Source organism: Ptychodera flava, chromosome 18 (genome assembly GCF_041260155.1).
Source record: "Ptychodera flava strain L36383 chromosome 18, AS_Pfla_20210202, whole genome shotgun sequence".
In the NCBI taxonomy this organism is placed as follows: domain Eukaryota; kingdom Metazoa; phylum Hemichordata; class Enteropneusta; family Ptychoderidae; genus Ptychodera; species Ptychodera flava.
Genome location: NC_091945.1, coordinates 14,261,237 through 14,277,549, shown reverse-complemented (window position 1 = coordinate 14,277,549; position 16,313 = coordinate 14,261,237). Strand labels below are relative to the sequence as shown.

At 36.9% G+C, this 16,313-nt stretch overlaps 1 protein-coding gene across 1 annotated transcript; it reads right to left on the bottom strand.

The window, feature by feature from the left end:
• Nucleotides 1-3,624: 3,624 nt before the first annotated feature.
• LOC139116929 (general transcription factor IIE subunit 2-like) lies at nt 3,625-15,324 on the bottom strand. Its single transcript, XM_070679665.1, has 8 exons — nt 15,189-15,324; nt 13,554-13,731; nt 11,573-11,673; nt 10,161-10,268; nt 9,641-9,826; nt 8,571-8,667; nt 7,226-7,341; nt 3,625-5,981 (listed from the first exon to the last, which is right to left on the bottom strand). The coding sequence occupies exons 2-8, from the start codon at nt 13,696-13,698 to the stop codon at nt 5,862-5,864; spliced, it is 873 nt and encodes a 290-aa protein (XP_070535766.1). The 5' UTR covers nt 13,699-13,731; nt 15,189-15,324; the 3' UTR covers nt 3,625-5,861.
• Between the last annotated feature and the right edge of the window lie 989 nt (nt 15,325-16,313).

The window sequence follows — 16,313 nt, the reverse complement described above, 5'->3', positions numbered from 1 at the left end:
TAAATTTGCATATTGTGTGTTTTAGAGCAATTGTTGCCCTTTTTGATCAAAACATCTATTTCTCTGTAGCAGCATGTCCAAATTGATTGGATGTGTATAGATGTGTTGAAATTTCAATATTTGTCTTTTTTGGGCAATTTATGCCATTCATGGTCAAAAAATCTGTATTCTCTGAAAGGGCTTGTCCAATTTCTTTGAAATTTGCTACACAAAACGATTATTCATGCAGATTTATTCAGTATTTGCTATCGAGAAACTTTCAAAGTTCAACCCTTTTATGTGTTTTGTGTTGGGATTTGTTGGATAGATGGCATTCTACGTAGTGTATTGTTGAATGTTAAAACATGTGTTGCTGTTGTTTTTTGAGGCTGTTTTTTGAGAAAAAAGAATTGAAAATGCCTTTTTAAAAGCAAAATAATACATAATGACTTGATATGTTGTTTTATCATTATTGACGTGTTTCTACTTGTTCACCCATTCTTGCATTCATCATTGCAATAAAATGCTGTGAAAAAAATGAAACTGATGTGGCCTGCATCTGTTTACCTTGATCTTAAAAGGCAAATACAACTTTCTATCTTGACAACCATACCATAGTTTCAATGTTTTACCTAGTGTACCTGCTTGGTTGTACGCAGGAAACAAGTAGAAAAACAGGCTCTATAATTTCATAATTTTCAAGTGATCAGAATACAAAAGTCCTGAAAAGATAAGATAATCACAACTTCCAGTATAAGGGATACAGTCACTCTAAATGTATAAATTAAAATTAAAATGTGCCGGGAGGATGTACTAAAAAATACAGAAAGTTGCTTTCTGTCGGTAAAATCTAAAAAAAATTCAAAATTTTAAAGACTTTTGCAGATTTTTTTTTTTACGCCTTTGTCTTCTTATTTATTTATTTTTTATTTTGCAAACTAGTTTGAAGATTTTTTTTTCCTAACTTTCTGCTCTGAAATTTTTTTTTTCTGTTTTTGACCACCCCCCTCCCAAGATCTAATGGTCCGTCCCTAAGCATGGTAACAGAGACACGTGATACAATTATGATCATGAGACAGTATGCAAATTGGGAATTCGTGACTACATTAGATGCTAGTTATAACAATTTTACAAAACTGACAATACTTGAAGGTTTAAATATTCCATCAAATAAACGTTGTAATCTCTGAAATTTCGGTGAAATTATGGCAAATTTGGTAAACCATTTAGTCATCCATTTTTTCATTAAAATTTTGTATAAGAGTCTTTACCGTGCCAAGTTTTACTTTTGCGTTACTCTACGATGAGAATGTGAAAATTTAGAAAGACAAGCATGCTGACCCAATTTTTTTTTTAATATTTGCTTATTCTAATATGCCAGAATTCAAATTTCCCCGATAACTTTCAAGTCTCCTGGTCTTTGATGTGTTGCTCTTTGGCCTGATCTTGTGTATAAGTATGTTTCACTGTCGTGAGCGTCACATAAACTGAACTCTTCTTCAGCTTAGTATTCCATTGTCAGAGCTATCTCTATCACTGCCGATGTGCAGTGACAGTGACACTGCCCATAGGCAATAGCAGGGCAGTAGCTGTATTAACTTTGATAATTTTGACTATAATTTTGTTCAGTTCATACAATTGCGTTCTTGTTCTACTCCCTACAGCATGTTGAACTGTCCAGTATTCAGCTTGCCAACTCAGCCTGTGTATGTGCACTGTGCATTTGCATCACTGACGTTCAGTCTGGACTCTAATTCAATTGTCACCTAATATTTATATATATGGAGGCCTTTGTCGACAAACTGAATATTGTGTGTTTCGGCATGCTGTAGGGAGACAGCAAGGAACTGTATTTGATATATTGCATAGAAATGTTTTAAAAAAATTATCAACAGTTGCAGCTTCTGCCCCGATACTAGGCCTATTTGTTTGTTTTTTATGAAAATTCATACATTTTAATTTTTTGGAGACAAAAGTCAAGTAATGAAATGCGACAAATGGTTCTAGATCTTATTTAATTATTACTAACATTAGAAAAATTGGATGACATTAAAATGTCATTGAAGTTTCATTGAATTACTTGTGCAAACCTTGGAATCGTAAAAAAGGAAACGGAACCAAACAATTTTCAGGTACCCCTATAGGCAGAACAAAACTTTCAGGTACCCCCTCTTCTACCATCAAAATTTTCGAATCCCCCTGAATTTCTCCAGGCCCCTCACTGCGTTTTTTGTGAACGCTGCCTAAGTACTATTTGCAAATCCATTTGTTTTTCTACAGCCTCAAAATAGAATTTGAGATATAAAACTTTTACATTTTTGGTGCACAAATTGTGAAGAAATAATCATCTGTTTAACAAATGTACTCCCAAAGGTGATAGTTTAGGCAATGCAATGAGGGTTTCGTTGTTGACCCTGGCGCAAGAGTTAGGCTCGTCTGCTACATTTGTAAACTAATTTCTCTGACGTGTCGGGGAAATAAGACAACAAAAAGTTAAAAATCGTTTAAAAAGCTCCACTTCCAATCAAAAAATAGTGTTTCACAATGTAAACAAAAATTGAAGGAAGCGCAAATGCCTCACAGACTACTGCATTGCGAACACTCGTATGCAGGCTGCGTGGTAAAACGAATGATCGTGGCTTTTATATTTTACCGTAGAGGGCGCTGTTTGTACTCCTCGAAATGGCCGATCACAACGTAAAACAGCCAAACATCATAGTTGGAGCGTATAAAACACGGAGAGGCATTCTCTAGCGATTAAAATATCTTGCATATGGTCAGCCGAGAAAAATGTTTCAAAAGCTTTTCATCGAAAACAACAATTATATTTGCCGTTTTTTTCTTGAAATATATAGTGCAGTGACAAATGCGTTCTGCAGATTTTTGTGAACATTGTGAGAAAATAACAATTTTGCTCATTCCTACATGCAAGTAAATGGAATAGGCTTGTACTTCACTACCAATGGACAGAAAACTACTTTAAAGAACAGTCAATTCAGTCTCTGACTGTGCCATGTAGCATACTGTCCAAACTGAAAGTTGGTAAATCATTAGTGTGAACTTTGATACCCTGCTCACAGGTCCTTGAGCATCCTTTGTGGTATTTTTACAATACCCTTATGTATCAGTCTCAAATATGGCTTCCGTTCCAGCCATAATCAGTTCACTCCAATGACAAATTTTCAATCTGTTTCTGATCTCAATTTTACCACAAACCATGTTTATAGGAATCTCTCTCAGGCTTAAATGAAGACGGTAAGGCACAGAGTTAACAAGTCGCAGATATTGGCCGTCCCTCATAAAGAAATACATAGATCCTCATCGTATGTCTTCCAAGTTTGGACAATCTTGTCAGCAGTGTGTGTAAGATAGATGCCAGGATGTCAGCACAGTACAGTATCTTTAACACTGGCATCATCTGATCTATAGGAGAATATCGTAAACAAACTCTAATCTTGGGTGCATATTGCAAGTTATCTGGCGGGAAGCACAAACACTGTATGTACTATTATATCCTTAACCCACAGATGCAAAAATCTCGCTGCGTGAGATCTGCAATTACTGTTTGGATTATGAATTTTCTATTGTTGGACTGTCAGACCAGTTGATGTCGATGAAGATGTGATAAATCTGTACACATGGGTGTGGTATGAAACAAGCATATAATTCAATACTGATCCCTGGACCACCAAAAAGTGAATGGATGTGCTGACCTCCAACTGAACTATGACTTCTTGTGTCTCTCCATTCCGATGAGAGAAAACAAAATCCAAATCTCATTATCAGGTAGTATGTGCCTTGAAAGTGAAAGACTTAATCTTTTGCTCATGCTTTCCTGAATGAAACTTTCAACCATTCTCTTACCAAATCAACAATAAAAATCGGGGGTCACTGTGCAAAGTTTTGAACTAGCGAAACAAATTACCAAAGATTTTGCGATATTTGATATTCAAAATGGACGCCATCCCCATGTTAACTCTATAGGGGAAAATTAATTTCGGCTTTTCAAAAAACTAAGACGGTGAAAGTTTTCCTTTCTCAAAGAGCTTTAAAATGAGCCCCCACAAGTGGTAGATCAGAAAAGAATTGCAGAATTTTGAGTGTCTGACTATCTGTCCCCAAGGCACGTTCTACCTTAAAATGAGATGGTTTGTCCTTTGTGTTCATCTTTTGTTGGTTACTTCCCAACAGCATTGAAGAGAAGTGAGGGCACAGGACATGAAAGCAAAGTAGTAGATAGATCACATAAAGTCTCTTACTTTTGATTTTGATCAGATTTGAGAGAAATTAACAAAGTCAATTTTTGTCACCTTTCAAAAAATATAACACATACAATTTTTTCAGTTCTAGACAATTTTTTCAGATTTTCCCCAAAATTTTGATCAAACATTATAGCAAATACAAAATTGTATCTTTTTGGTCTAAAATTATCAAAAAAACACACAAAAATTCAAAATAATTGGCAAGATGCTTCACTAAAATTTTGGTGGGAAAAATCAGTTTTCAGAGGTTTAAGGTTCCAAGACAAGAAATTGACCATTTTAAGCTAACAATTCTCTAGTGATAATAAGCTCACGACCCCCGTAAATTATATATTTTCGGAAAGCCTAGATATAGGGGCACATTTTGGTTACAATAGTGTCACCATTATTTACATAACTATCATGTGACAGGTAATTTGCATAACCTTTCAAAAATCGGTTTTCCCTATGTTTTGTTTCAATGCTTTGAGATATTTGACTGAAATTTGTGTGAGTGCAAGCTGTCTTAAGGATCTTCCAAAAGTTGTCTCAGAATTTTTTTAAACCTTCTTAAACAAATTTTACGCCAGAAAAACTTCCAGAGCGGTGAATTTAATCCTAGTTGATTTCTTCAAAATTGTGCTCAAATAAAAACTAAGCAAGATATAAAAAATCTGAGACACACTTTGGAAGAGCGTTGTAACAGCTTGCATTCCAGAAAGTTTGAGTTAGATATTTTGAAGTATTGAGACAAAACATAGGGAAAACCGATTTTTGAAAGGTTATGCAAATAACCTGTCACATGATAGTTATGTAAACAATGGTAACACTGTGGTAACCAAAATCTTTCCCTATATCTAGGCTTTCAGAAAATATATAATTTACGGGGGTTCTGAGCTTATTAACTACCAGAGAATTGTCAGATTAAAAAGGTCAATTTCTTGTCTTGCAACCTTAACATGAAACATAGTATAACAATTATGTCAGAAGTTGGTAATGCTGTACCTTTGAAATGACAGTCTGTGAAATTGATGATGTTGTTTAAAATCTATATTTACTTATGTTTGAAGGGTACAGCAAAAACTAGTGTAACAGATGGAATAATATCGTTGCACGTGCACTGAAATATCATACTAATATAGAATGGACTGTGTCAAGCTTCTGACAAACTGCTGGGTTGAACTAGAACTTGGCTGCTCCTTTGTTGAGTGACCTCAACAGGATAATATTGGGTTACACCTTCCTATGTAAAGTTAAAAAATTGAATTTTAACAGTAGCTTGTGGCTAACTGTAGTGTGAATAATTATCGGGGATGAAACATGTCTTTCTATTCCAACAGTGTCTGTTACTTTGTAATGATACTCAGAAAGTGGGGCTGCTATGCCGTTTCTAATCTAAACATGACATATTCAATGATAAACAGCATGACCCTTTTTCAAAGTCTGCCCTTTCAAAGGGTTGAGGCTGTGCCAGGAAAGGGGAAAATGACCTACTTTAGCATCTGCATCATGTACCTTGTTGAGCAAAAGTATATTCAAATTGAATTTTTAGCATGCAAAGTAAAGCCAAATTGAATTTTCAGCGTGCATTGTTCTGGAATAATGCCTCATACAGGTATTTTGACAAAGTTCTCACTGTCATCATTTTTTAACGTTTTCCGCAGCATCTCCCGAATAGTCTTTCAGAACATCTGTCAAATGGTCGTTGTGTGTCTTGAACTTTTTGCCTTTCCGTGATGGCTTTTTCCTCTTCTGGGGAGCCTGTTAAGATGTAAAGAAAATCCATCAGATGGACTGTTCAGCTGAGATTTTGACATCTCTGAGATTGATGATTGGAGTATGATCTCATTGCAATGCATCAAAGTCATATAATCTCTTTTAAAAACCTGTAAGAGATGTTTTTTTCAAGCCTACAGTCAGTGTATACACCAGTATGACCTTGAAATTTGTACAAATCACACGAAATTGATGCAGAACTGATGTTTAGGGAAAGTTTGCTTTGTGTAGACTGGGTCATTTTTTTAAATCTGAAGATCAAACATTCATCACTGACACTCTTGCACACTGAGTTAGGGAGTACTGACACCCTTGCCCACTGAGTTAGGGAGCATGAACGTATTTGAAAAGTAGTGAGCATTCATCATAACATCTCCCAGCATGCTTTGCTTTTAAACTCCTTGAGTACTCGGTAGCATCAGTCAGTACAACAACAAACCTTTGAAGTGGATCAGTGAAAATTTGTCACAAATACAGAGTCCAAGGTTGTAGCTCTCAGAAACCATGTGTTTCTTTCTATTGCCAATTCCTTGCTCTCTATGCTCAAGCGGGGGGCATAGACAGCGCCCTCAAGCAACAGATCTTCCAGTCTATATAGTGATGGCTTTTCAGATTTGCTCAGACTACAAGAATGCAAGCAAGAAACATTTGATCGTGGCAACTATACTAAGCCATTGAAATGCAAACTTCTGTGAAAAAGCCGTCAGTCATCCATTTTCTGAGATCAGCGTATTATTGCGATGTCAAATTATTACCATTGGTATAAAAAAATACCATGTTTTAAAGATGGTACTTTAAAATGTTTAAATCTCTTAATGTAATAACTTGTTATTAATCGCACGTGTCCATGTCCCTCGGGGAGCATTCTCAATGGTCAGGAAATTTTCAGGATTTGAAAGATTTCACGTAATACTCTATACCAATTTGCTACTTAATGATGTGTCAAGAAAACTTTAGAATAGCACTTTGGTCAAGAATTGTGCAAGCACACTGAAAACCGAGAAATTCTGCTTTTATGATTTTTTTCTAGTTTCTGTGTTTTTATCTTTTTCATAATTTTGTGCATCTGAAACAATATTGCTACCATCCCAAGTTAGTCTGTATCTGCCAGCACAGAAATTAAAAGCACAATTTCCAATTCTGTGAAGAACATATCGTCATGATGCTGAAGTACCCTTTCAAAATTAGGTCAGAAAGATACATTAATGGGAGGGGGAGAAAACACTTACAATTCTTTTGCCACCGATATCTTGCATTGAGGTTATTCCTTGTTTCTTTAGATATTCTTCTATCTTCCCTTCGTCAAGCGCTTCCACTGGGACGGCCCGCCACAGCTTCTGAAACTCTTCATCCAAAACAAACAAGAAATATAACAGGAAATGAAAAAAATTGTGAGAACAATTCACATAGAAAGTATGTATGGGTCTGGACATTGTGTCATATATTTAGAGTGATGCAAGGCAAAATAACATCTGTGATAGGTCCTGTCACAGAGCTGTGTTACAGGTCTGTGTCAGCAAAGATGGGACATAGCTGTTACAGTGTTGAGACCAGATTGTTATACGGCGTTGCAAGGGTAAACAAGAATTTAGAACCTGAAATTTGAGAGTGTAGTTCTGTTTGTAAAGCCAAACTTCAGACCTGGCTACAGCAATGGACAAAGTCAGAAATGAAATGAGTATTTGAATGCAGTCAGTCATGTACTACTGATAGACCTGAAACAAGCTAGTGTACGCAGCTTTGAAATTATGTCAAAATTACAGGCCATGTGACAGGTGCAATATGCTGTACTGTGTAACAGGGACTGATCATTGTCTATCACAGCTATGGAAATGGATGAGTCATTGTACTTTTATCTATAGGTCAGTGTGAGTTTTTAACATCTCTATGACTTCTGTTTCACATTCTCCGTAACTCAGTGGATGTCTAGTAAAGGATACATACCGCAAAAATATTCACAAATTCTAAACTGTACATTCAATGAGAGATATGATTATCAGATTTATATGACTAAGGTTTGGTGTCTGTGCACACAAACAACGCTGATGAATGGAAATATTGTGTGCAAAGAATGTGGTTTTTCACATTTTTTATGCATAATGATGTAGCATGGCTGTTCTGAAGGTAGACTCTGTGCAGACATTCAGCCCAGGTGACACACACATGATACCTGCACAGCTCTGAAAGGAGTTCAGTAGGGAATCACACTGCATCACCGGGCCCAGGACACTGCATGACCTCTGACCTATTTAAACATACTTGATATGAATATTCATTACCAACGGGATGCACTTTGCTTCAGGCCCTCCATCCATTGATTGAAGCAATTGTGATTATGCATAAACCGACAAAAAAGTACTCAGAATACCTGGGGACTTTCACAAACACAACAAGATTTTGTATGATATGTATTGCATTTATGGTGTGTTACATGAGCATACCCAAGGACAAAGTCACATCATGGAGTCAAGTATACTCAATCAAGACATTGTATTCGTCATTAGGCTCATCAAGAGAGAGAGAAAGCTGTGTTTCTAGTGCAGGACTGAATCACAAGACATGATGTACGCTCACCGTCATCAACAGTAAACTGACAAGATTTGTCGTTGTAAAACAAGACTTTCTTCTTATCCACTGGTCTGATGATTGTGATGATCTGGTCACCCAGTATCTAGAGGTACCAAATAAAAAAGATTACATATTGATGCTTTTTTGCTGAAATAGGTTGCTGTATTCAGTATGAGTTTAAACTGATCCCACAAGATCACTGTTCCTATCAGAGGAGAATTTATTTGTTTTGTCAGTAACCATGATTAATGCATGAAATCATAAAAATTGCCATTCAAAATTTACCCTTGATGGCCATGGCTAAATTTTCTGAGACAAGTGTAAATAATTTAACTTCTTTCACTGGCTACAAACACATAAACAAAACAAACACAGAAATTCCTTTCTTTTATACACAGACCAGTAAAGTTTTCTCACAGGGCATTCTACATGACAAGACATTGTCACTGCCATCTTACACTAATTACAGACAGGTCTACATAGTTGCAAAGCAATGAAACACTACTTTTTCTAATGAGAAATGGACTTCAGCTTAGTTAAGTTGCAATTTTCTTAATACATGTATATTACATCTGATCATTACAGACAAATTTACTGGACCATTTCAATAACTTTAAAGCGAAGTTCCATTCTCATTGAATCAAATGCATGACTAACACGGATAAAATGGCAACAGCACAGACAATGTTATTGAAATATTTACCCAAAAATATTCATAAATCTATTCATTTATTCAAAGTGCATCGATAAGTATTGTAGGAATATGCAAATTGACCGTGAATATTCATTGTCCTGAAATCATGCACTGTCAAGAGATTTACCATGAAGTCTTGCATGGTCATAGAGAGAAGTTATTCTTATCTTCCTCTGTCTTTTATGTGAAGTTATATCACCAAGCATTTGATACCTTGTTGTTTTGTCAATCTTCCACTACAGATTTGATTGTATCAAAATGCAGTCACTTTGTCATTGGCATCACTTTTATGGCAACTTGGGAATAAACTAAAACAAATACACAAACTGACACACAACATCCGACCTTCAAAACGACAAAAAAAGGATTCCAATAGCCTTACTCTGACAGCTTTATCAGCGTGGGGCAAGCTTTCTTGAACGTCCTCCAGCAAGATTCCACCCATTCCTTGCTGGTCTTGTCTGTCCAGAAACCGCAACAGGTCCTTTCTTCCCTTCAAGGTGTACTTGGGTTTGAATGCGTACTTGTGGCCTTCAAGGACTTGTATCTTGGGATTATTACAAAGTGCCTGTAACACAATAGTAGGGTCTTTTCTTTGAGGGCAACCACATGATAAGTAAGGGCATCTTTTGGAGCAGCAAGTGTGTCATTAATGAAGGGGTGATTTTTTTTCTGTTTTGTTTTTTTAACACAAGCCGACCACGACCGAATTCAAGCATTTTTCAAGTTTTATCTGAAATGAAAAGGTCATTGTTGATGTTGTTGGGGTTAAAACTTCAGCTCAACTGACTCTGGGTAGAAACCACTGATGGCTCATCGCTAATATGAATGTATGTGAAAAGAAAATTCAAATACACATCGGATTGAAAACCTACACCCTAAAAAGACACAGAAAATCTTACCTCATTGACGAGCCACAGCTTCTGTTTGGATCCAACATCAAGTTGGTTAGTTTCATCCAATATTTCATCAATAGTAAGAGGGTATGTGTCACCTGCCTGATGCCTCACCTAAGGCAACAAAGACAATTTTTGTTTTCAATACAGGATAACTAAGCCTGGGAGAAGTTCATTTATATACGATCTAGGGGAAATATATTCTCAGGACTTTTATCATGTTCTAAATGTGAACTTGGGCATATATAGGCCTGGGATAAATGTGAACTTGGGCATATATAGGCCTGGGCATTTTAATATCAGGTCATATCCAAACTCTTAAAAGCATTGTACTGAGGAAATCTTTATCATCATGCATAAACGATAAAACTTAAAATGACACATTAGTTGATGTGGCATGCTTATCGTTCTTTGGTATGTGTGTTACAACCTAGTTCATTAACATCTTGCAAAACTTATGTTTCCTGTGAAGTTGGTTGAAACAATTTGCCTTCTGTTTAATCTCATCAGGAATGTGCCTCTTCCAGTCTGTATCAAGTTCTACTATTGCATGGGATTTTCTGCTATGTTGCTGTTTGACAATATCAATTATATTACATCCATACTAACATTATTGAATGAATATTAATATAAGTTATAAAACCAACATTCCTTCACGAGGGGATTTTTAAGGCTGGGCCATCCTTATGTTTTTGAAGCAATCTATTCATATGTTAATAACTGCACAAAAGAATACATTTTCACAACAAAAGAATATGCAAATTATACATTGTTATGTAAATTGTTTACCAATCTGTTTTTCACAACCTTGGGAGAACACTGGAACCAGTCATCATTATTTGATGAGCCTAGGTTCAATGAGAGACTGGTGCTGCCTATCAATTATGGTAAGACTATCAACTTCCATGTACATCAATACATTTTAATACAATGGTATGGTATTTACATGAATTTCATTCAGAAGGCTTGGTGACCCATTTTCAGAACTTTGATGACCACAATTTGGCAATTTTTTGCTCTTTGTCACAGTTTAGTGCTTCAGGTTTCCAGAAGTTCAACTTAGTTGCCATGTACTTTAAACACTTACAATGATATATCAAATTACATTTGAGTATTGACATTTTCGACTGATTGAGTCTTTTCCAAAACTAGTACTGTATAATAAATCATTTTTATTCATGATTTTTTCATCGTAATTGATTTGGTTTTTTGTCAATTGTATATTTGTGTGTAATTGTATGTATTTTCTATGTTCTGCGAAGTCTGTAATTTGGAATTAAGGCCTATTGGTCATCCAAATAGATAACTAAAATAAACACAAATATGAATAAATAAATAAATAAACTGTAACACATTACATGTACAGCAATTGTGTGGTTTCCCTTATGTGGCCTTTTATTCTTGTTTTAACACTTTACCTTCATGTGGTTGACAATCTTGGCAAGAACACCAAATTTATACTTTGAACTGCCCTTGAGGTACTTGTAATTCAGATCTGCTGATTTTCTTGATTCAGAACCTTGTAAGTACAAATGAAAATTCTGTTTAAGTTTCATTGGACATGAAATCAATACAATAGACGACTGGAATCAAAATAAGTTAGTAATGGTACAGGAAATGTTCATTTACTTTTGGAAATAATTGATGACACAGAATCCTTTTGTACTCAAGGTTTGAAATGTCTATGCTATGCTCATGAATCTTGGTCCAAAGCATCAGCCCCTCTACTACTTCTTCATTGGCAGCATCATGTGACCCTAGCCCACAAATGGTGCTTAACTTCAACATTTTCATCCCAATTTCCATCTCGAGAGGTCCAACTTTACCATGGAAAACAATGTGGTTGATTCATACCATGGTGGTGAAAGGGTTAATAAAGATCAGGAACTAAATCAGTGTTCAAATCTCTTCTTTGAATACCGTTTCACTCTTTTATTTCTGTTGCTATGTGAACTTTTTCATGTTTCATTTGATTTGCCTGGGTGTAGGCAGAAGTTAGCATATTTTATGATCACACCACTATCACCAAGCCATACTTGACTGAAATTTGTTCTTTCAGTCTATTGGATCACCAGTAAGATATACCTTGTATCTTTTGGCAATTTTTAAAGAACTTTGTTTTGTGGTTTCCCTACACTTTCTGCATTGAATACCTAAACTGTAATTAATACCAAGTATTTAGCATCTCAACACAATCTGTATGAGTATAATCTACATTGTTATTGTTGAAAATTGTATTCAAGTCCTGACGAGAATTCATTTGTAAACAATAACAATGATCACTACACACATACAAGCTGTGTTGACAAAAAGAATACTCAAAATTTCAGCATGACAAACGGATTAGGGTCAGACACGGTAGTTGATACACTGAAGCAGAATACTGAAAAACTTGCCACAAATTACAGCTTATGTCCCTTTAATATGCCCGAGGACAAGGTCCCCTGGTCATGTTCCCCTCAGTTAATCAATGCAATCATATTAGGTGATGACAGAAGTAATACTAGGGTACTCCCTAACCATTTCCCTATATTAACAGATGCTAGTAAAGAAACTGAACCACTACAGCGGTCCTACAAATTACTGTCCGTCACTACCCGTAACGAAATTAACCTTCCAATTACAGTAATCAGTTGATCTCTCAGTACCAAAGACCACTACTATGTATAGAATGCCCGAGTCATACAATGCCCGAGTGCTTTAACAGACTGTCATCAATATCTATAATTGGAGCACTGAATTTCCCAACGGCCAGTGATGGGCAGTGTTGAAACATCGAGTACGATCAGCGTTGCTACGCATTCGAAAATCAATGTCTTTAAGGGTATTGAGACATCAACTGATTACAGTAATTAGAAGGCTAATTTCCTGATGGGCAGTGACGGGCAGTAAGTGGTAATACCTGTGCGATCACATCAATAGTGTTGCCAGGCATGTAGAAAATAGCTGGCAGCTGGAAAAAATCAATCAGCTGTCAGCTAACATTTGCCGGCTGTGAAAATTTAGATTTAGTAAAAAATAAGGACATTTTGCACAATTTTTATGTGCACATACACTACTTGTAACCGCCTGTATTTTTATTTTTGCTGCCTGTAACCAAAATTTTCGACATCCCTGCTTTGCTACTCGTTCACAAATCAATGTTTTTCGGGTCTGGGACAATTATTTCGTTTGTTGTTATAAGGAGTAGTGGTCTTTGAGATTGAGATATTGACTGATTACAGTAATTTGGAGGTTACTTTCCTGACGGGCAGTCGACAGGCAATAATTAGTAGGACCCCTCCTACAGTGTGAACTTTGCACACATCAACAAGCAATCACACACACCATTTGAAGCAAGCAAAGTGCACTGTACAATTTAATCATCAACTTTGTGACGTATGTCACAGCAAGATTTACCTGCATCTCTATGTGGTGCTGTCTTCTTTTTCTTGGAAGATGTTTGTAGAGAGTCCCCTTGCCTGGCTTTCCTTTTCTCAACTGTTGGCTGGGACAGTGCCTTCTTCCTGAAGGCCTCTCGTTCCCTCAGCAAGGCTGGATCCATACTTCTGCTGTTTGCTCTTTATGTAATATGTTTCTGTATTGATTGAAAATATAACACTGGCTACAACATCGACATTACAAAAAGGGGTGACTTTTCTGAAAATGGTACAATGCATCTTGTTTATGAAAATATGTTAAATTTTCACACCAGCGTGAATTTCCATATCAAGACTTTCTATGTAAAAAGATGAATTATTTATAGTAATAAGATGAGCCCATTGACTGTAAGTGTAACTTTTCATGTGTTTTCCAGAACTTTTTTGTGAAATACAATTTTTGTTCTTCTTCCCACATAACGTTGAGATGCCTATATTTGTTCACCTTGTTGATATAGTCTATACGCCCAATAGCACATCCAAAATGAATAAATTTTACTCTGGATGTTATGTAATACAAAACTGAAAATTGTGCCTAATACAGTGTATTTGCAAGGCTAACACTTGCATGTACCTATAGGAAGAAGAAGAAGAAAATGTTGCAGAACTGGACTTGAAGGGAAAGAGTGGAGTTCTGTAGTGTAGCCTGAGGACCCCTCCACGGCCTTCTTCTTCTTAGGCAGGATATACAACACTTTTAAGTATGCTAACCCTAAAACTATCCCTAACCCTAATTCTAAAGCCCCTCTAAAAGTTGTATTTGATGTGCTTCTTCCAAGGTAAGTCTGCGACTAAAGGATTTCCAGGTATGAGGGGGCTTAAAGGAAGTTTTGGCGACTGAAGATTATAGTGGACACAAAGATATTTTGTTTGAATTGTTAGTAACCTAGCTCTGCATGGCAGGGCTGTGTCTTACCGGCGTTATACGGCCTCCCACCACATGGGACTGAGGCCGTATAACGCCGGTAAAACCTAGCGAGTCATCACTTTTATGCAAAGCACTTTACGGAAATTGCTTTTAGTGTAACCATGGAGGTAGTAGAGATCTCTACTACCTCCATGGTGTAACAAAAGGTGTGTTCACTGATCGTCAGTCGTCACGAAAATGTCAAAAACGAATACGTCGAAAACGTTATCAAAAATTCGCGACTGTCACTTTACTCATGGAGGTATAGCACGGTCCAGGGACCGTGGACCGTGGGTATATAGTAATATAGAATGCCGTTTCCTCGACTCATTTGTTAGGGTTGGGGAGGGCATGGGGATGGTGCCCGGGAGTTTGCCCTTCACAAAACACGTCGGGGTATATATTGCCATGATGTGGCGGACTTTATTTCCTTGGCCTGAACAAGGAGCCCGGTCCCTCCACAAAAGGAGGACCGTGGAGAGACCGTACATGAAGGTACCATAACTCAAATGCTCCATTGCCGGCCTGAACAAAAAGTGAACAATGCTGGTGATATCTGCGCAATGCCAATTGCCGTCGTCCGCAAAACGTTCAACACTCGGCAGTTTGAATTCTGTTATGTTTTTACGCTTACTCTATCGATCCAAAAAACTTCTAATGAAGAGACAGAGTTAGTACAACGACTTCGAAATGCATTCCTCAGCTTACCTATAACATGTATAACGCAACCATCATCCGCCGCTGTGCTGTGCCTGGATGCTGTGAAGCTTAAAAACACTCTTGACCCTCGAACTTTGACCCCAATATCAGCCCCAGCTTACCTCGCTCGACCACTGATATCTCACGTAAATATGAACTTTTAAATTCCGATAAAATGTATTTTTGTTTTTCCTTTGAATTCAAAACAAATCTTCCGAAGTTGAGAACTAATGAGATAATTAAACGCTCTGATGATGTACAATAAAATGTGACACAAAATTGACTCAGAGGGCGCTATAATGTGAATCTACTTACGAGGTTCATACTATTACTGCTGCGCCTCAAACCAGAAAAAAACAAATGACAAAAACAACATACAAATAATCAAACAACCAAACATATTCAAACTGGCTTACTATATTAAAAACAACATATAACAATAGCAACGGGCGGACGATAGTGGGGGGGGGGGGTTGGGCTGGAGGATTAACGATTGGTTGGGGTAGAAAAATAAATGTTTCAACACATGAAAGTAAATAAAAAGAATTGTCTCCAATTTGTTGAAATCAGCAAACCGGAAAATCTGATCCCATTTCCTTGGTCAAACTCAACATGTGGTGGAAATTGGAGTAAAAACCGCGGTACATTTATGTGCGTTCTTCCCATGGCAGTATTCTTCCCCGGGCCTTGCTATGATCCCTTGCTTTTCATTCTGTCTCAGAGCAAAGAGAGTACCATTACATCTATTTCGAAGAATCGTATGATTACCAAGGGGCCAACACGCACTATAAGTACAGCAAAAGTGTATAAAAATACCGGTATGTTATGGATAAATTTATGATTTGAATATCCTTGATAAAAATGCAATACCAGGCTAAACTGGAATCCTGAATGATGATCACAATTTATGCCAAATTCACACCGATGTTGTACAGACCCTCAGAAAAAGGTCGATAGTTGTGCTTGTATCATTGCACAAAAAGGGGTGGACCATTTGATTGGGGTGAAGGATTTTGGGGGGGGGAATGTTGCTGGCCATTTCTAGAGAAAAAATGTCTGCCCAGTTGGCAGAGGAAGAAAAAGAAGGCTGTAAAAATAATTTATTGCCATGACCCCAAGACAGCAGATCGTGTC

Coding starts and splice junctions, on each gene's coding strand:
- LOC139116929 (XM_070679665.1), bottom strand. CDS start 13,698: ATGGATCCAGCCTTGCTGAGGGAACGAGAGGCCTTCAGGAAGAAGGCA. Junction 10,269..11,572: donor AGATTGTCAACCACATGAAG/GTAAAGTGTTAA, acceptor TTGTTGCCTTAG/GTGAGGCATCAGGCAGGTGA. Junction 9,827..10,160: donor AGCTGTGGCTCGTCAATGAG/GTAAGATTTTCT, acceptor ATTGTGTTACAG/GCACTTTGTAATAATCCCAA.